The sequence below is a fragment of the Glycine max genome, chromosome 12 (genome assembly GCF_000004515.6).
Source record: "Glycine max cultivar Williams 82 chromosome 12, Glycine_max_v4.0, whole genome shotgun sequence".
NCBI classification, from domain to species: domain Eukaryota; kingdom Viridiplantae; phylum Streptophyta; class Magnoliopsida; order Fabales; family Fabaceae; genus Glycine; species Glycine max.
In genome coordinates, this window is record NC_038248.2 from 2,048,386 (window position 1) to 2,069,393 (window position 21,008).

The window sequence follows — 21,008 nt, forward strand, 5'->3', positions numbered from 1 at the left end:
CCGACCAAGAGACTCATTTATAAATCATTAGTAATATTCCTATGACTGGTTTTTGTACTCAACGTTCACCCAGATAAGTACTTAATTAGTAAGATATTAATGCATTTGTACAAGTTATTCATGCTTTTAGGCATGCTCAAAATACATTTATTCATAAAATTAAATATTTTCTTTAGGACAAACATAAATAGTTAATTGAGTTCTCCAAAAACGTAGAAAATTTTGAGAGAACGTATTACAGCATTTAACATATATTTTGTTATAGTACATCATATATTTTTTATATTATTTAAAACATTTGTAAAACTGTATAAGAACTTTATTATGCATAAAAGTATATAAAAATATTTTTTTTTACAGTTGCAAATAATTAAATTTTATTAAACTTAAATAGTTTTAAAATTTTAAATTCTGAAATGATAAAATAATTTAATTATTTCACAATTATATTTGTAAATAAAAAACTATTAATTCTTTAATATTATACTTTATAAACAATATTTGGAAAAACTTAAATATAAAATTAATTAAATTAGATGCAAACTATTAAAATTATAATCTCTAATGCACACCATTTGAAAAATTATAATTATGAAGTATATTTGAGAAGAATAAAAAGTTATAACTAAATTAATACTTAATATACAAGTAATAATAGTAAATACTCTCAATCACTTTAAAAAATATGCTTAATTATAATTTTAATCTCTTTATAATTTCAAATTCATAATTTTAGTTTTCTATTTTAAATTAAGATATTTAATTTTTCTATTTTTCAGAATAAGTAATTTTGATCTTTTAAGTTTATCATTAGTTGATCATTCAAAGTCAAACATTAGCTTTATGGATATATTAGTATCCAAACAAATAAATTAAATAAAAATAAAAATAATAAAAAAGATATTCGTAGTAATAAATGTTTCTCCTAAAGTCTATCTCATTTAATAATAATTTTCCAGATTTATACATAATGAATTTTATGATGTCTTTCTGTCCTAGCTTGAGCATTTTATGAAGGAAACGAAAAACGCCTTAACCACAAAACTTCTTTGTGTACAACATATATCATACATCTAACTTCACAAACATCGATGATAAAATATTTTCACGAAACAAGATCTCTGGTTTTATTTGACTTCTTTTCTTTGTGGAAGCTTTCATATGCCACTATTTTTTATTCGTTTTAAAAATGAAGCTAAAACCCACGATTGATATGTATTATAGACCGTTTGTGAGAAATGAAATGCTGAAATCGGCAAAATTCAAAGCTGCATAAACAACAAAAAAAAAATGCTTTCGAAAATGGTGAGTTTAAAATTTCAAAATATCTTCATAATCTATCAGAGCAGTTGCTACTGTATTGTGGAACAATTTGTGATCTATACATAAACCAAAAACTAACATGTTTGTATCAAAAGAATATTCAGGCACTAAATTAGAAATTTGTTCAACTCATTCGGATCTAATAATTACTTCAAGTGCCCTTCCCTTCTGTATGATTATACCAAACGAAAGATCCATATCATTGCTTACACCCCAGGAAGGATATACTGCAATACTCCATTTAACTCAATTTCATCGACGCAAATTTTTCTGCAAGATCCATAGCTTCGTTTACATGTGATGCCTCTGTACCCTGAAACACAAATCAGTACGATCACATAACACGCACAATGCATACATACACAATTGGGTCGATGTCATAAAAAATTCAAAATGACCAAAATCTATTTGGGCAAAAGCATTTCAAACTAGATAAAAGAAAATGGCATGTCTACATAACGCCATAAACCAAGTAGCTCCGTAATAATAGCTCAGTTTTAAAACGGCGTGCTTAGACTGTCACTTGAATTTTCAGATCAATTCAAGATTAAAGTTCCATTATTTCTTTTTTCCCTTCCCTCTTTTCTGAATAAGTAGTTTAGAGCAGAGTAACCAGGCTTAGAAAAATTATAACTGATTTGGACCAAATAAGAATAATATCAAAACAATTCAAATTTACGTAAGTACATGAACAAAGCCATGTCTAGTTTTCAAAGTCGATTATGAGAAAGCATACGACTCAGTCTCTTGGGCTTTTCTATCATATATGATGAAGAAACTAGGTTTTTGTCCCAAGTGGATATGCTGGATAGAGGGATGTCTTAAATCAGCCTCTATTTCTGTTTTGGTTAATGGCAGCCCCACACATGAATTTACTCCACATAGAGGCCTCAGACAAGGTGACCCATTGGCGCCCCTTCTCTTCAACATCTTGGCGGAAGACTTAACTGGTTTAATGAGAGAAGCACTGGATAAGAGCCTATACAGTAGCTTTCTTGTGGGAAAAAATAGAATACCAGTTAACATTTTACAATATGCAGACAATACCATTTTTTTTTTGTGAAGCCACAATGCAGAACGTGACGACAATAAAGTCAATGTTGAGAAGCTTTGAACTTGCATCTGGTTTAAAGATAAATTTCGCAAAGAGCAGTTTTGGGGCAATAGGCAAATCTGATCAATGGCAGAAAGCGGCGGCTAAATACCTTAATTGTAGATTATTGTCCTTACCATTCCTGTATCTGGGTATCCCCATTGGGGACAACCCAAGACGTAGTGTGTTTTGGGATTCCATAATCAGAAAATGTGAGAGGAAACTAGTCACATGGAAACACAGACACATATCCTTTGGGGGGAGAGTGACGCTCATCAATGCAGTCCTAACAACAATTCCTATTTATTTTTTCTCCTTTTTCAGGGTACCTTCAAAAATAATAGCCAAACTGAAAGCTATTCAACGAAGATTTCTATGGGGAGGAGAACATGATCAGAGGAAGATTGCTTGGGTCGACTGGAAGACAGTTTGTCTACCAAAGGACAAAGGTGGATTAGGCATCAAAGATCTCAGGACCTTTAACACAGCACTGTTGGGGAAATGGCGATGGGATATTTTTCACAAGCAGGAAGAACTGTGGGCCAAAATAATTTACTCGAAGTATGGTGGATGGAGGACATTGGAGGAGGGGAGAAGTGGCTGCCAAGATTCCCTATGGTGGAAGGACCTGGTCAATCTACAGCAGCAGCAACAGAATAACGTAATTAAAATAAATACATTTTGGAAGGTGGGTCAGGGTGATAAGTTTAGGTTTTGGGAGGACCGATGGATTGCTGATGAATTGCCATTAATGGAGAAATACCCAAGGCTGTATCAGATATCATGCCAACAAAAACAAACCATAATGCAGATGGGGAGCAACAAGAATACTGGATGGGAATGGAGAAGATCTCTTTTTGATTGTGAAGTAGCAATGCCAGATGCTTTTATTGGGGATATATCACAACAGCAAATTCACTCACATACAGTAGATACCTGGATGTGGAAACCTGACCCACGTGGGTATTATTCAACAAAAAGTGGGTATGACATGATATGGGGCGGATTAATGGAGGCAAACCAGAATTCTGATTTTGTGGACCTATGGAGTCTCAAAATTCCAGCCAAAGCTGCAGTGTTCGCATGGAGGTTAATTAGGGATAGATTACCAACTAAGCTAAACCTCAGAAGGAGACAGGTGATGGTAAATGATATGCTATGCCCGTTCTGCAGAAATAAAGAGGAGGAGGCTGCCCACCTATTTTTCAGCTGTAGTAAAATCCTTCCCCTATGGTGGGAGTCACTGTCCTGGGTTAACATCGCAACAACAATGCCACAAAACCCTCGGGATCACTACATGCAACATGGAATTAGGGCTGCTGAGGGAAAGAAGTACACAAGATGGAAATGCTGGTGGATTGCTTTAACATGGACTATTTGGCAGCATAGGAATAAAATAATTTTCCAAAATGCAACTTTTGATGAAAACAAAATGCTGGATGATGCAGTTCTTTTAATTTGGACGTGGATCAAAACCATGGAAAAGGACTTTGCAATACATTTTAATCAATGGTCATCAAATATCAAGGATGGGTTTCGCTCTTAGCAGGGAATGATGTGGGTGGCTTATGTAACATATTAGTTCTGTTCCAAGCTTGGTGGTTGTAAAAACTGGAACCAGCTAGGTTCATAAACATTTGTAACTATAGTACCACTGGTACTAATTTTAGATATATATAATTCTATTTTTGCTGAGCAAAAAAAAAAAAAAAGGTTTCAATTTAACATTTCTGAACCTACTTTGTAAACTAACAAATTTCAATAGCTCGTAGGATTGTTGACAACAAGTTTAAGATAGAACTAATAACAATTTTATGACCACTGTTCACAATTAAATGGCAAAAGAATGAAAGGTTTCTCAGGAGCCTAGTTAAAGAATTCATTTAAAAAAAAAAAGTAAAATTACTCCACCTTCCCCTCTTTTTTTCAAGCTCCACTAGATGTGACCCACGAGCAAAATCCTCAAACCACTAACTCTCACGCTTTAAGTGGCATTAAATATTGGACAAAAGATATATGAAATATACAGAATTAAAAAGTCCCATACTATTTGTTAGGAACCAAGAATTGAAATGAGGAAGAAAATAAAAGATTTTATTGACTAGTAAGAAAAGAACAGAAAATAGGAGAGAAAACTCTCCTCCAAGGGCTTCCCCTTCACAAAGGATTTCTCCTTTCCCAGAGAGCTAATGCTCAATCTACACATGATAAGATCTCTCTCTCTCCTATCCTTATATCCTAACACTGTTCTTTTAATATTTATAAAAATTAAAGCTACTTCTGTGCAGAAATTAAAGCAATTAGTCAATACTAACCTGACCCGTAGCAAGACCACCTTTTCCTTTACCACATCTCCCTTTTAGAGGCCCCAAAGCATTACTCAGCCAATCTGCCACATCCAGCTTACCTTGACCTCCTTTCTCTGGCACCCCAGCACAAACTACAGCCTTGTTAGTAGATTCATCCGTGCTAAAAACCATCACAGATAAGCCCTGTTTATCAGCCAGCATCGGTAAAAGTTAGTGTTTGAAGTTAACAGAAAATGTAAATGCCAAGGACTTAAAATCTCACAAAGCATATTCATCAATATGATGACAGCTACTAAATTGGAGCTCCCGAAGCATAAATTGCATTATATATTCAACACAGAATGAGGCCATTAAATATAATATGGGAGGCTGGAGGCCCAGAAAAATTCGTAGTAAATTAAGAATCAGCAATTACTTTCTGGTCCATGACTTTTGTAACAGCCTCACGAACTGCAGCTACATCCAGACCAACATCAACGTGAGATATGCAAAAAGTTTTCCCATTTGAAGCAGCAAGTTCCGCCTTCTCTGCTGTAATCGTTAAAGCTTTACGCTTGTTTTCCTCAGCAACCAGCTTTTGTGCTTTTCTTACTTGATCCTACAAGTAGTATGATATTATTACAACATAGGACTAAACGCACGAGCAAATTGAAGGACATAAAAAAAAACACAATAGTGGAACGGGGGATAAAGCAAAAAAGCCTGCAAATCTATTCCACATATATAGAGTACCAGAAGTCGGGCTATCTTGGTCTTGATGTCAGCTTTCTTGGCAGCAGGAATAGATAAAGTTTCAATATTGCTTTTCAATGATGAAACTTTCTGTTAAAGGAAACAAAAAATCAACTGATTACAATTTTGGAAGAGAAAGATATGCTGCATATCTATAATCTATCTGCTGGGACAAATCAGTGTTGATAAGAAAGAAAGAGAAAAGGAGAGCAAGAGAGAATCCTGTGAGAAAGGGCATGCACTAACTTCAGTTGTTAGGCTCCTAGCTATTGTATTTATACATTCAGATAATACGAAGTACAAGTGTAAGTGCTGAACACGGAGGACCAGCCCAAATATACAAATACATATTCTAGGTGCATAAAAGGAGACAAAAGAAAAAATAAAGAAAACTTATTAGAATACATGAAAACCCAGTCTAGTATCCGTTCTAGCAGCACAAGTTTCCATCGTCCACATGACAAGAGGAACTTTCAATGAATAACAAATGTATTTAGCGACTGTTCCATTAATTTAGTAATTCAATTAAGATTTCATGCTCATGATCACAAGTATTCCCATACTTCCCAATATATTGAATAGGCTCCATTAGGCCTTCATATTAGGTTCAAAACAGGGAATTTTAAGCTCAACAATTAGTTTGATACCTATCCTTAATAAGAAATTCCTAGGCCCAACATGGCAGCTGGTTCAGCCAGCTGTATATTAGTTTTGTTTTATCCATCTTCAGTCCTTAGTTGTTAACAGAGCCAGACATTTCAACCTGTTGGACCGACCAACTAACTAGAATAGAATGGAAAAAAGCATATAAGCCTAATGCTATAAAAGTTTAGATGAATACAAACACAAAGACCAACCTCTTCTAGCAAACTTCCTTCTAACTTAGCCGCATCGTCTACTTGCTGATCAAATTCATCTGCCACTTTCATTGCATCATAAGCACGATCAGTTGTAACAGCTGTTATTCTGCGTATTCCTTTTGCAATTCCCTCCTCAGATAAAAGTGCAAAAGCTTTTGCCTCTCGTGTGTTTGAAATATGGGTACCTAGATCATCAACTAAAAATGAAGAACCTCGAATAGAAATACAGAAAGAAAGCTTCAAAGGAAACATTAGCTATGATATTCACCTCCACATAACTCTGACGAAAAAGATAACCATTTTTCATTCTTTGGGTCAGCAAGGAGATCCTCAACTTTTTGTCCAATTGACACAACTCTAACAGGATCAGGATAGACCTACATCAAAGCATTGAATATTGGGGAACACGATCCAGGATGAGACAAGAAAGAATCTTGAAATTACATTACTTACTTCCCCAAAAACAGCTCGCAAACCATTGATACCCTTGGCTTCAGCAAGAGTTGCCTCTTTTGCACTTACATCGAACTCAGCTTTAATTTGCTCATTAACAATTGATTCAATTCTCCTTAAATTGTCAGCATCAACAGGCTTGCCTATTCATTGCAGCATAATGAACAATTATTCTTTACACTCACATTATTCTAACAGCAAATTGAACAAATCTTACCATGAGAAAAGTCAAACCTCAATTTTTCAGGAAGAACAATAGATCCTTTCTGGTCAACACGATCACCAAGTACTTCCTGCATTCATCATAGGAAATTTCAACAAACACACAGATCAGTAAGGGAAATGATAGAGTGAGGCTTCTATTCATTCAGTAGCCTTTTCAACATACCCTAAGGGCAAAATTTAACATGTGCGTGCAGGTATGGTTAGGGGCTATAAGGGCGCGTCTTCCATAATCAACCTATAAAAGTAATGAAATATAGAAAATAAATGAGGAGTACAAAGCACAAAAAGGTACTGAAAGAGAACCAAAAAACATGGAGGTATTTGAAGTAAAACAGGGAAGAGTGAACAAATAATCAAGGAGAATTTGGACTCGTGAAGAAATCAATCAAAGTAAAAAAAATTTACCTTGCATACTACTTTGTCACCAACAGAGACACCAGTCCCATTACCAATGTGAAGAACAAAGCCTCCATAAACTTGAACATTACGCACTTGAAATGACGCATGTAAGCCCTCAAGCGATCCAGTATCAAAAATCTACATGTGTAAAAAAAAATGCATCACATACATAACACTTAAACAAATTCAATGGGTAGAATATTTTATTTAGGGTCCCAGTTTTCATGTAATAGTTGTTACATTAAACTTATTGACATAATCTTTCCGTTTGAAAGACATTTGTAAAGAATCTTTACACCAAGTATTCTAAACAATATCATACATAATACATTACTAATTTTCCTTCAGGATTAAAGTTTTGACTTTTGAATACTAGTTTTTTCACCTCATACAAGTGAGGTAATAGATATAAATAGCAAGCAAGTATCCTTTTGGATGATGAGCATTCATACAATTACTACTAATATAAGAAAGCACAATGCTATGCATTCTCTTGGCCACTCTTAAAATAGATGAGGAAATTAAAATACCTGACAACCACACCTATACCATTCAAAGAATTTTACACGCATTCAATGTGTTTCTTGTTTTACTGGATTTTATGTAAGATATAGACTATACATCTGTTAGTAAAAACTGTTGTTGAACATTATGAGCAGGAAAGAGCATTGAAAGCATGCTGAATTGCTACTACAAATATTTAAACAAAATATTGCAGAAGAAACTGATACTTAAAAAATTAAAGAAAAATATTGCGGCAACTTGATAGTATTTAGTGGCCAAAAGTGAATTTCTACTTAAATAAATGAATACTAATTGTTACCTTTTTTTGAAGCAAACAAAACTATAAAATAACATATACAAGTTTTGTACAAGGCTTGGTACCTGACCACCTTGCTCAGCATAGAAGCTTGTAGATTCCAGAACTACCCCAATATCATCACTGGTATTAACAGTATCAACAAACTCAGAACCAGTATATATTGCTTTTACCACACTCTCATGGTCCTATGATAAGAAATGGTGAAGAACAGAAATCAATGGAAGGCATAGAAGCTGATTCCGATATAATATCTAGTGCATAAACAGAGTGAAAAAGTCTAATACAACTGCTCAACCAATAACCAAAAATTAGTGTCTCTTTCATTATGTCTACTTCCATTGTAAGTTTAAAAGATGCAAACCATCAAAATATCAAGAGCAAAGAAGGAGTAGGAGGGAAGAGAAACAATAGTAGAAACTCCTCAATTCAGTATCAGTAGTAGGAGTATAAATAAAGTTATTCATAAATTATCAAATCTCAGCTCACTAAATGCTTATTTAGGTTCGTTTGTTTATCTAAACAAACTAGTTCTAGCCAAAAAGTTAGGCTTGACTATTTAATTGAGTCAATCCCTAACTTTATATGATTGTCATTAATATTTTGCAAGTAGTTCACGCATATATATATATATATATATATATATATATATATATATATATAATTTACCTAATTTCAATTTTCAAGCATCATCTCTTAAATGGGTAATCATAAATTTTATTCAAAAAATTCATCATCAAAGATTTCATCTCCAGTCTCAAGTCATCTTTATCAATACAAAATTATATTTTGTTACCATTTTACTTACTTTTCAGCATGAAGATATTTATTAAATACTTAAATTAATAAACAGAATTTTATTCAAAGAGAAATTCGATTAAGAAAAAAAAAGATTTAACGAGTTAGACCCAACCTTCTTAATAATTAACCATGTCAAGCTCAAGCTTTAAATTTGGCTCAAAATGAGACAAACTTGAGCAACCTTTTGATAGGATGTCCCTAATCCTCAAATGAAATTTCATCTTTATATTAAAAAAACTGATCTTATCCCCTTGGTGTCCTTCACAATTAAACTGTCTTCATGAAAAAATACCAAAAAAAATTACCTTGAACCAAGCATATTTGAAGCTATCATCTGTTGGGACAATGCCCCTTTTGTGCAATGCTGAGGTAGCATCAGCCTCCATGACAATGGCACCACCAGCTTGCTGACAACAACAAAAGAAAATTGAGAAAGAAGCAGAGAAAAAGAAAGGATGTCTTAAAAATAATAAGAAACTTAGGCACGGAAAAGAGACATTCAAGCAAATAAGATACCTTTGTTTGAGCACTTCTGGATCTCTCTCTTGCAGCTTCCATAGCACTATCGAAACCTTTGAAATCAACAACTAACCCCTTTTCTTCAGCCATCAGCTGATAAGTAGAAAATAGTAAGAAATAAAAAACACAAGGCATAATATAGACTAAAAGATCCATACTGCAATGTATTGAAGCAATCCACCTACCTGAGTGAGATCTAATGGAAACCCTTATGTATCCCACAAGACAAATGCTTCCTATGACCAAGAGACAACTGCATGAGAAATAGCCCATAGGCCTATTGAAAAAAAACTTGGGAATAATATATTGAATTATATTATTATTACATGAGGGAATCAACAGTTCAACACTCGTGATCATGCAGTACTATGAATCTGATTTAACTGCAACTTTGTGAGCAACTGACTATTATGAGAAAATATTTAATTAATGGTTCTGGATAAAACATCAGAAGTTTAAACTCAGTATTTTAATTCCATGAAATGATGAGAATCTCATTTAAATGACTTCCAGAGACAGTTAAAACAAATATCACAATCAGAAGTAGCAGAGCCAAGCAAAATTTCAGAAACTTGTTTGTTTGTTTAAATATTAAATATTGTCTGCATATACTTGCAAGAACCTAAGTCCTAAGGGGGGGAAAAGTAGCTGGGAATAGTAAAAACAGTAATAAAAACAAGTAAATATGACTTTTAAGTAACTCTGAAAATAACAGATTCTACTTGCCTCCCCACTCAGTATCTTTCCCTGAACATGTCGAACAGCTGTCTCAAATTTCTCAATCCCCTGGAGATGTAAAAACAATCAGGTAATCTTTTACTCTTTATACACATGATAAGAAAAAGAAAAATGACAAAAACCATCCACAGAGCACTGAATCAAGTTCACAAGAAACAAAACTATATTGAGGGATGGCTGTAATTATGTCATTAAGATCGATAGGTGATAACCCATAAAGCTGCATGCGAGTAAATGACTATCATCACCTTAATTAAGGTTCTTCCAAAACTTTCCTCCTCCTCTTCAATTACATTCCGTATGTGTGTTTCCTGTTGTTTTAGCTCAGGGAAAACATCACCCATCACATTCACCACAATACTTACAAGCCTGGATTCAGTAAAAATGAGGACAGAAAAACACATTACAAACAGAATATATGTTCGCACATTCATATATACCTGGAATCACCTGTGAAATGACTCGTCAACTTTTAAAAAAAGTACACCAAATTTGAAAAAACCAGTTGAAAGAATTCATTGAAGTAATGAAGTTGTAGAAAATGAAACAAAACTACGGTAGAGAACAGAAAACAAATAGAGAATATATAAGTTAAGTCTGAACTAAATTGATTACAAAAATGAATTAATTACGCCTAAAGAGTTTACACATATATAGTTAATTGAACCTTCCCTAAGAATCTAACAGAATCTGACAACTGTATAACAGAAAAAACCAACAGTTGGTTGTTATGACAGCCTGTCAGGATGCCATTGAGTGTTAAATAAGCAGTATAGTTGAACTAAAAGCTAACCTAACTTGATAGTATGTTACCAGGATGCAGAATCTGGCAACAACACTTTAGATCAGGATTCAAGCAACAGATTAAAGTTGCAAACCATTATACATACCCATTGAAAAAACCCTCTTTAGCTTTTAGCACTTCACGTCCATACCGAACAGCTCGACGGAGTATACGTCTCAGAACATACTCACGACCCTCATTACCTTCAAAAAGAGAAAATACAACCCAATCAAAAAGTGGAATTCCTTATTTTTAAAGGAGAGGAAGTTACATGATGTCCACACAGACAAAATGTTTTACAGCTTGTATTACAGATAAATAAAAATCTAAAAGTCAAAAAGCCTAAATAAATGTGTCAAGGGAACTTATTTTCTTAATGCAGCCCCCAACAGAGTACAACCAAGTCTATGAAGAACAGGTCATCCTCAAGATGAGAGGGAGAAGACAACAAACTTGAAGACACTTGGAGTTGCAATTTGTGACTCATTAAGGGGGGAAATGTCAATAAAGATACTGGGTCTACAATATCATACCAGGACGAGACCCATCAGCAATGGCAAATGAAAGAGTTCTGATGTGATCTGCAACAACCCTGTATGCCATGTCAACATTATCTACATCATCTGGTCCAACTTTCCCAGAATATGGTCTGGCACCAGTTGCCTGCAAACAGGTTATAGGAGAGCAAAATTATATATCAAGCAGTTTGTAGTCACAAACATTAAATCAAAGTGCTAAGAGAAAACAATAAGACTCTAACAAGTGGAATCATTCAAATGGAAATTAAAAAAGCACATGCAAAATCTTATATGTAAGCTCATACTATATTAACAAGATTTCAGAAAAGCACATGGAAATGCATGCCATGACACCAGGAAATCTTATATGTAAACTATAAGTATTTAACAATAACAAGTAGAATTCACAATTTGCAAATGTAGATTATCTTATTCTTAAAGGTCAAAAAAGATATTTATTGAAATAGATACTTGATATTTAAGGAGTTGTCCAACAGTATTAAGATAAAGAGGCAGCTTGAAGGAATAAAAAAGTTGGTTTATCTCAATGTCAATGGATGTTTCCCAAGGGGTTGCAACGCATCATTTGTAGCCCTCATTCCTAAGGTGCCAGAGCCACAAATTCTGAACAAGTACAGACCTATCTCACTCATAGGATGCATTTACAAGATAGTGGCAAAGCTACTGGCCAACCGCCTGAAGAAGGTGATGCCTTTAATCATTGACGAAAGGCAATCTGCCTTCATTGAAGGAAGGCACCTACTACACAGTACGGTCATTGCAAATGAGGTGGTTGATGAAGCAAGGAAAGGCCAGAAACCATGCATTGTATTCAAAGTTGACTACGAGAAGGCTTACAACTCAGTGTCATGGGATTTCCTGTTATATATGCTGAGAAGAATGGGTTTCGGGTCCCAATGGATTAGGTGGATCGAGGGTTGCTTAAAATCCGCCTCTATCTCAGTATTGGTGAATGGTAGTCCCTCGCATGAGTTCATCTCGCAAAGAGGCTTAAGGCAAGGGGACCCATTAGCACCCCTATTATTCAATATTGTGGCTGAAGCTTTAAATGGGCTACTAAAGGCGGCTGTGGGGAGAAACCTGTACAGGGGATTCAAAGTGGGTTCAAATAATGTGGACATCAGTATCCTTCAGTATGCAGATGATACAATATTCTTTGGGGAGGCTACCATGACGAACATAAAAGCAATCAAAGCAATATTGAGGGCTTTTGAACTTGCCTCGGGACTCAAAATTAATTTCGCAAAAAGCAGTTTTGGTGCATTTGGCATGTCTGAGCAGTGGAAACTTGAAGCAGCAAATTATCTCAACTGTAGCTTGTTGTCCTTTCCTTTTACCTACCTTGGCATTCCTATTGGTGCAAATCCAAGAAAGAGTCACATGCGGGATCCTCTACTTAACAAGTGTGAGAGAAAATTAGCGAGATGGAAGCAAAGACACATCTCTTTTGAGGGGAGAGTGACTCTCATAAAATCTGTCTCAACATCCATTCCTATATATTTCTTTTCATTTTTCAGGGTTGCCAAAATGGTGATGGACAAGCTGGTTCGCCTACAGAGACAATTCCTATGGGGAGGAGCTGAGGATCATAACAAGATATCTTGGGTAAAATGGGACACAGTGTGCCGTCCAAAAGAAAAATGGGGGTTGGGAATCAAGGATATCAACACTTTCAATATTGCATTGCTTGCAAAATGAAAGTGGAATTTATTTCAGCAGCAAGGCGCACTATGGGCTAGAGTATTGGAGTCCAAGTATGGAGGATGGAGGAGTTTGCACGAGGCACCTAGAGACAACAAAGAATCCACTTGGTGGAGAGATTTAAAGTTGGTCCTTCATCATCCGGATCATGGGGAGGCAATAGCAAGGAGCATAGTGTGGAGGGTGGGATGTGGAAACAGCATTAAGTTTTGGGAGGATGAATGGATTGGGGGAGGAGGAGCATTAGCAACTAAGTATCCCAGGCTGTATCTCATTTCTAATCAGCAAAATCACACCATTCAGCAGATGGGGTTTTGCAAGGATTTAGGCTGGGAATGGGAGTTCTCTTGGAGGAGACCGTTGTTCGATACTGAGGTAGGCATGGCAACCTCATTTCTAAATGATGTGGACAGTAAGCAAATTCATCCACAAAGAAGCGATGCGTGGGTTTGGGAGGCAGATTCTAGTGGTCATTATTCTGCAAGAAGCACTTACAACATGATGAGGGAGGTTCTACATGAAGGGACAGAGGATACGACTCTCGAAGAATTGTGGAAGGTAAAGGCACCAAGTAAAGTATTAGTGTTCGCCTGGAGGTTACTTAGGGATCGTCTACCCACAAGAGCAAACCTCCACAGACGCCAAGTGGAAGTAAATGATAGGAGGTGCCTGTTTTGTAACAGATCGGAGGAAGACGCAGGCCACTTGTTCTTTCACTGCAACAAAATCACCCCTTTATGGTGGGAATCGATGTCTTGGGTAAAAATTGTGGGCCCTTTCCCGCAAATCCCAAAGCATCATTTCCTCCAATTCATCCATGGGTTGCCTAAGGGTGTGAGGGTCAATAGGTGGAAGAGTTGGTGGTTAGCTTTGACATGGTCCATATGGCAGTAGCGGAATAATATACTCTTTTCCAATGACACATTCAACGCCAACAAAATCATGGACGATGCGGCCTTTCTACTTTGGACATGGCTTCGCAACCTAGAGAAGGATTTTGGGACCAGCTTTAATCATTGGTCGAGCAATCTCAGATTAGGTTTTATTTGTTAGTGGAGGGTTACACATTACAGTAATTACACAATATGTAATCCTGATTTCCAAGCTCTGGTTCCTATCTAGACTACTTCAAGTCTGATCTGGAACCTTGAGTTTGGCACCATTAATTGTAAAATTTTGTACCTCTGGTACTCATCTAATACAAAGTATATATTTTTGCTGAGCAAAAAAAAAATACATAGTGCTGACACAAGGTGCGCAAACAGAAAACAAGAAATAAACACAGAATTTAATGTGGTTCGACTTACAGTGAATTATATGTTTACATTCATACACAAAGGCATCAAAACAGTAACAAAAATCACTATGACCAACGAGTATCAACCCCACACTCAACCCTAATCCAAGTCAACATTTAATTCCCTGTTAATTGATATACACTTGCAAAAATTATATATTTAAACATTTCACTAGAACTTCTTTATGCAAATGTATAAGTGCAGGTACAGATAGGTTAGGCAATCCTCTCTCCTCTCCATACCATGCATATATACATTCCGCTATAAAAGAGACAAAAAGTGTATCTTTGCTGATCAAAAAAAAAAAGAGACAAAAAGTGTGATAAGTGACACTGTTACCAGAATTACAAATTCAAATTCAAATATAGCAAAATTCAGGACTAAATATTATTGTTGTTCCATAAACACAAGGGAAATATAATAAACTCTAATGCCTTCATCAGCATACCCACTGAATAACGTCAAAGATTGGCAAGAAGACATCCGTATCATAATTGCTCATTTTGTCCTGAAGTATAGAGGTCAAACGTTCAAAACCCAAGCCCATATCAACATGCTTTGCAGGAAGAGGTTTAAGAGAGCCATCAGCCTCCCTATTGAACTGTTACCGGGCAAACAAATTAGTCACATAAATACAGATTTCATGGTGATAGAACAGGATTGCATGCTAAGATGGATTCCAGTACCAACTAATCATTATAATACCTGAATAAAGACAAGGTTCCATATCTCTACGCAGGTAGGATCATCGTTATTAACCAATGATGCAGCATCACGGTTGCCAATTCTGTCAAAATGTATTTCAGTGCAAGGTCCGCAAGGGCCAGTATCACCCATCTCCCAGAAATTGTCCTATCCAAAGATACAAATCTAGTAAGATATGAAGACTCAGGTCAGAACAATTTACAATATAATAACAAAAAGATTTTGCATGCCTTATCATACTTGTAAATAAAAAAAATAAAAAAACATTTGCATTTTTAAGTTTTTTGTTAAAGGAGAGGTGAAATGACCCCAGCACTCAAATGAGCAGCTAAACAACCTTTTAATTGAGACCATAATTTCAATTATTACTCGCTGAAAGCTACCAGTAATCACATTGTTACCCATCAAGTATGAAAAGTAACTTATCATCACATAATCAGAATTCAGAATAGAGCAACAAGCTGTCTGAAATAACATTCATCCATGTATTTTTGGTCTATCAGTATAAAATGCAACTGTTTCAACTTTCCAGTACAAATTTGATAGAACATCAACGATAAGTTGGTAGAAATTTTATTGATTCACACAGAAATACCGCAAGGGTCTTGCTGTCCTAGTTCTTACAGAGAAACTCTGTCCAAATCACAAATACTACATAATAACTGCCACCGTCAAATGCTACTCCTATAACTGTAAAAAGGCATAACTGCTCAGTTACACACACCTCAATGAGAGGTTTCTGATTATGATCCAATAAAAGAAGCCTAACACAGATACCGTCAAAATTAAGACTCAGAAAGTATCCATAGCTCAAAGTTATAAGTCACAACAATCTTGCTGAACATAGAAATTATGAAGTATCTTATCAAAATAATGCATGCTGTTTACTACAATATTAAATATATTTTGCATAGCTTGTCAAAATATTCCATTTAACATTTGAATAGAAGACATGGTGAAAGCATACTTTACAGCCAAAAGGAAGTACACGTCCCGGAGGTAAAAACTTGAGCCATATATCCCTAGCCTCAAGATCAGGGGCAAGACCAGACTTATCATCACCACCAAAATATGTGGCATAAATGCAATCTGATGGTAATTTGTAAACCTGCAGCAGGATAAAGAAGTGAATGATGTAAACTTACAAGAGTAATAATCATGCATTACATAAATTGAGGAATCAAATGACCATCAACTTCTCAATTTAGTAATGTTCCACAATACCATACAGACAAGTTAAACGTTATAATTTTATTTTTTTAAATTGGATGTCATGAGATCATTAATTTACCCATAATTAGCAAGTAGTATAGGCCATTCAATGGGATAGCCAATGTCAAGATTGCAATTGACAATGGAACACTAACAAACTCCCACATAATATTTAAGCAACAAAACATCATTCTTTCTCAAACAAAACTCAATGCATCAGCGGTAGGCATGGTGCAATTGATGGAGTGGAAGTACTGGTGACAGTGACGGTGAAATTGCTAATTGAAAAAGCGTAATTGAACACCAGAAGACCAACTTGTCACCATATGCAACGCACAATTTAAGACCACAGAAAACCAGCAACAGAAAAACCAACCTATATGGCACAGGAGGGGTAGCTCCAGTTAATTATTAGCTACCCGCTAATGCTTACAGCTTACATACCATTCTCAAGCATAAAGCATTTTGCACAGTCATTTAACAAAGCAATACCATTGTTTACAACAAAGGGGGCTCATATACCAAAAATACATACTTTGGTTAGAAGATCCCACGCCCAGCTGATGGCTTCTACTTTAAAGTAATCCCCAAATGACCAATTGCCCAACATCTCAAAGAAGGTGTGATGGTAAGTATCCTTCCCCACATCATCAAGATCATTGTGTTTACTACCAGCTCGAATGCACTTCTGTGTGTTGAAAGCACGAGAGAGCTTGCTCAAGCCAGTGTTAGGATCCGCAGTTCCCAAAAATATTGGCTTGAACTGGTTCATACCTGTCACATCACAAATAAACCTTAACAGTGAGTGCCATATACTTTCTCCCAAAAAAAACAAATAACGAAACTTTATAATCATTATTACCAACAAAACATCCATACCATTAAAAAATTAGAGTTATAATATATGAATCACCTCGTTTTAACACTTATCATTTCTCTCTTCTTATTACATCATATCAAATGGATAGGAGGTGTCCATGAATCATTTCTGAACAAATTAACACAAAACGTAAAGTTCGGGGCATTTGGAATCACTTAGAATTTCAAGTTAAAACCCTTACCACTACGATGACAGATTCCAATTTCAAAAATAGCATGGTATACAGAGACTTGTGAAGCAGAATTTGGAAGAAAAAAAACGCGCATTGAATCACTCATCGTGAAACGTACCAGCGTTGACGAAGAGAAGAGTGGGGTCATTGAAGGGGACGACAGGGCTAGACTTCCAGTTGACGTGATTTTTGTCCTGGAAGAAGCTGAAGAAAGTGTCCCTCACGCGCTTCGCCGGCCACTCCACATCGTGAGTCTCAGCTCCGGGCATGGCTGCGGCGGAGGACGACGGCGGAGAATGAAAAGATCTGACGGCACGAAAGGGAGCAACGAGTGAGAGCAGTGGCGGCGGCGAGAGAGGCTATTGCAAATTTGCGTATCCTGATTTTTTGGTTGGTCAACTCCTTTGAATTACAAACAGATTTTTGCTGGCCTGCCCGACTTTTTGGAGATGCTATTGTGCAAATTTGCGTATTCTCCGACCAGAAAAGATTTGGAGTTTAATTGTGATAGTAAGAAATTTACATTGTAAATCAATCCTATTAATCGTGGTTTTAAATTACTCATCCCGTTTTATGATCATTGTTGTGTAAGAAAATTTTTCTTAATTTAATTATTATTTTAATTTTTTAATATAATTTTAATTAATTTTTTTCACTTGCATCTTTATATATTAATGATGAATTACAAAATTTAAAATTGAATTAATGATAATATGATATTAATTTTGTAAAGCGTAACATTCTTCTTCATCTGTTTATTACTTATTCTAAGTTCATGTAAAATAAATTAGGATGACTATTATTTTATGATATACCAAATAGATAATAGCATACAAAATGTTAAGTTTGGCGGTGATTGATTTTTCTTTATGGTAATTGATCAATTTGGGTGTTGTTAGGTGCACCCAGCACCCATAATAAAAAGATGAAAATACCTCGTGAGGATTTTGAAATGATTATTGTGCACCCAACCGACGTTGTTTGATCCGTGTGTGTTGTAATGTGATCCGCGGATATTATAATTGATCCGCAAGTTTGTTATGGAGGAAGTTGATTCGCAAGTATGTCACGGATCAACTTGATCCGCAAGTTGCTCGCGGATTAAGTTGATCCGCAAGGTACCCGCGGATGAACTTGATCTGTCAGACACTCGCGGATCAAGTTGATCCGCATAGGTTTTAGTTGGTCCGCAGTTGATATAGATGATCCGCGAGTTGATTTTTAAGACTTAAGGATCAAGTTGATCCGTAAGCTTTAAACGATTGTAACTTTTCATAGAAATGTCCGTTTGGACCCCATAATATGTCAAAATGCTCGAAATTGAAGGAAGAATCTCCTGGCAAATCCCTAAAACTCATTTTCCCAAAAAAACACCTCTAAGTAGCTCAAAAATAGGATTTAAGATTAAAAAAATAGATTTGGTCAACTTGATCTGCAAGCTTCTTTAAAATGCTGGGTGGTGGTGTTGTTGTGTTGCTCTGCTCTACTTCTTCCTCGCGCATTCTCCTCGACTGGCATTTGGCAGCGTGGTGGTGGTGCTTTTACGTTTGTCAATTATGTTTAAATTACTTGATCTAAAATTTATACCAATTCATCGACATATTATGAATGAAAGTAAGTAAATTATAAATGTTAAACTAGTATTACAAATGTCCTTTAAAATTAAGTTTCAATAAAGTTAAAATGTTTTAAAAAATTCAGTCTCCTGCGGATCAAGTTGATCCGTGGAAAACTCACGGATCAACTTGATCCGTGTTTGGTCCGCCTGTGTTACACGGATCAAGTTGATCTGCAGGAGTCTTTTCACGGATCAACTTGATCCGCACAACGAAACATTGGAGGAACATTTATGGCATTTTTAAGTGATGTTGGGTGCACCTAGCACACCCGATCAATTTTAGTCCCCTGAGTTCCAACTATATCAATTGGATATATATTTGAGGAACATTTTGTAGGATTTTAATCTCCCAAATGTAGGGTAAATAGTCATTTTTGTTTCTCAATGTGTAATTAGTTGATAAATGCATCATTGAAAAATAAAAATACAAAATTTAATCCCTGAAAGTGTAAAAAGTGCGACAAGTATGTCTTGCCGTTAACTTTTTTTCCGTTACCGTTAATAAAATAGCCTACGTGGCATCCAGGGACAAATTTGTTACTGAAATGATTGCCAACGTGGATTGCCAACATAAGGGCATATTTGTTATAATATTTTTTTGACTTTTTGTCTTCCTACTTTGTTGACAAATGCGTATTTGAAAGATGAAAATGTAAAATTTAGTCCCTAAAAGTATAAAAAATACAACAAATATATCTGGACGTTAATAATAGATTGTGACTTATTATTATTATTATTATGTGTTTATAATTTATTGCTTTTGTTCGTTTAGTTCTTATTCAATATATTTTTTAAATTTCCTTTTAATATATATATTTTTATTATTTTGATTTTCTTGTCAAACCTTAATCTTTGCTATTTAAAAAAACTTTATCTTATATCTCATATTTATATTGAAAATAATATGTTGAGAATTTTGAATAGAAAAAACACAACCGGCCACAAGATCAAAGTTATTTATTTTAAAAAGAGAATTTAAAAGGCTATTTAAGAAAACAAATCTCACAAAATTTAAGCTAGATAAAGCTAAATCAACTATTTAAAAAAAATCACACAAAATTTAAACTGAATAAAGCTAAAGTGAAATTATAAGTCTTTTTCCTTAATGAATAATATATATACAAATATATATATAAAAGACTTTCATTTTTTTAAATGGTAACTCAATTTTTTTATATCATAATTACCATTTTAAAGAATGAAAGCCTTTTATTTCTTGAATTTTTTTGTTTCTTCAATTAATTATTAATCTTTATTACGTATTCTGTCATAGTATGTCAAATGGAACGCAAGGTCGCTACAACACCTAAATTAACGAGAAATACAACTCTATGTCCCAAAGGTAAAAAATAAACCTTTGTATTAGTTTTTGTTTTGTTTTGTTTTAAAGTTAACCTATGTATTAGTTTGAGCATTATTGTATTTTTTATATAAATTTTTTTGGGTTCTTTATTTGTTAGTAACTATTTTTATTTTATCCATATTATATATAATAAGTGTTGTCTCGAATGGAAGCACATAAGGTTTATCCAAGAGATTCTTTCATATTTGAGGTATATATATATATATATATATTATTGATTAAGATAAAAGACTTATAATTTCACTTTAGCTTTATCTAGTTTAAATTTTGTGAGATTTGTTTTTTTTAAATAATTGATTAAATTCTCTTTTTAAAATAAATAAATAAATAAATTTGATCCCGTGGTTGTGTTTTTTCTATTCAAAATTATCGACATATTATTTTCAATCTAAATATGAGATATAAGATATTTTTTTTTTAACAGCAAAGATTAAGGTTTGACAAGAAAATCAAAATAATAAAAA

General features: G+C 34.7%; 1 protein-coding gene across 1 annotated transcript; it reads right to left on the reverse strand.

The window, feature by feature from the left end:
* Nucleotides 1-1,310: 1,310 nt before the first annotated feature.
* LOC100805071 (alanine--tRNA ligase-like) lies at nt 1,311-17,909 on the reverse strand. Its single transcript, XM_014764447.3, is given in 23 exon segments — nt 1,311-1,636; nt 4,732-4,908; nt 5,141-5,323; nt 5,458-5,547; nt 6,315-6,502; nt 6,586-6,694; nt 6,771-6,913; nt 6,988-7,063; nt 7,159-7,230; nt 7,401-7,532; nt 8,280-8,402; nt 9,321-9,422; nt 9,532-9,627; nt 9,720-9,770; nt 10,261-10,320; nt 10,521-10,641; nt 11,163-11,259; nt 11,590-11,719; nt 15,043-15,195; nt 15,300-15,446; nt 16,267-16,407; nt 17,047-17,285; nt 17,682-17,909. Coding segments are annotated over 23 exon segments (2,853 nt in total). The 5' UTR covers nt 17,833-17,909; the 3' UTR covers nt 1,311-1,564.
* Nucleotides 17,910-21,008: the final 3,099 nt, after the last annotated feature.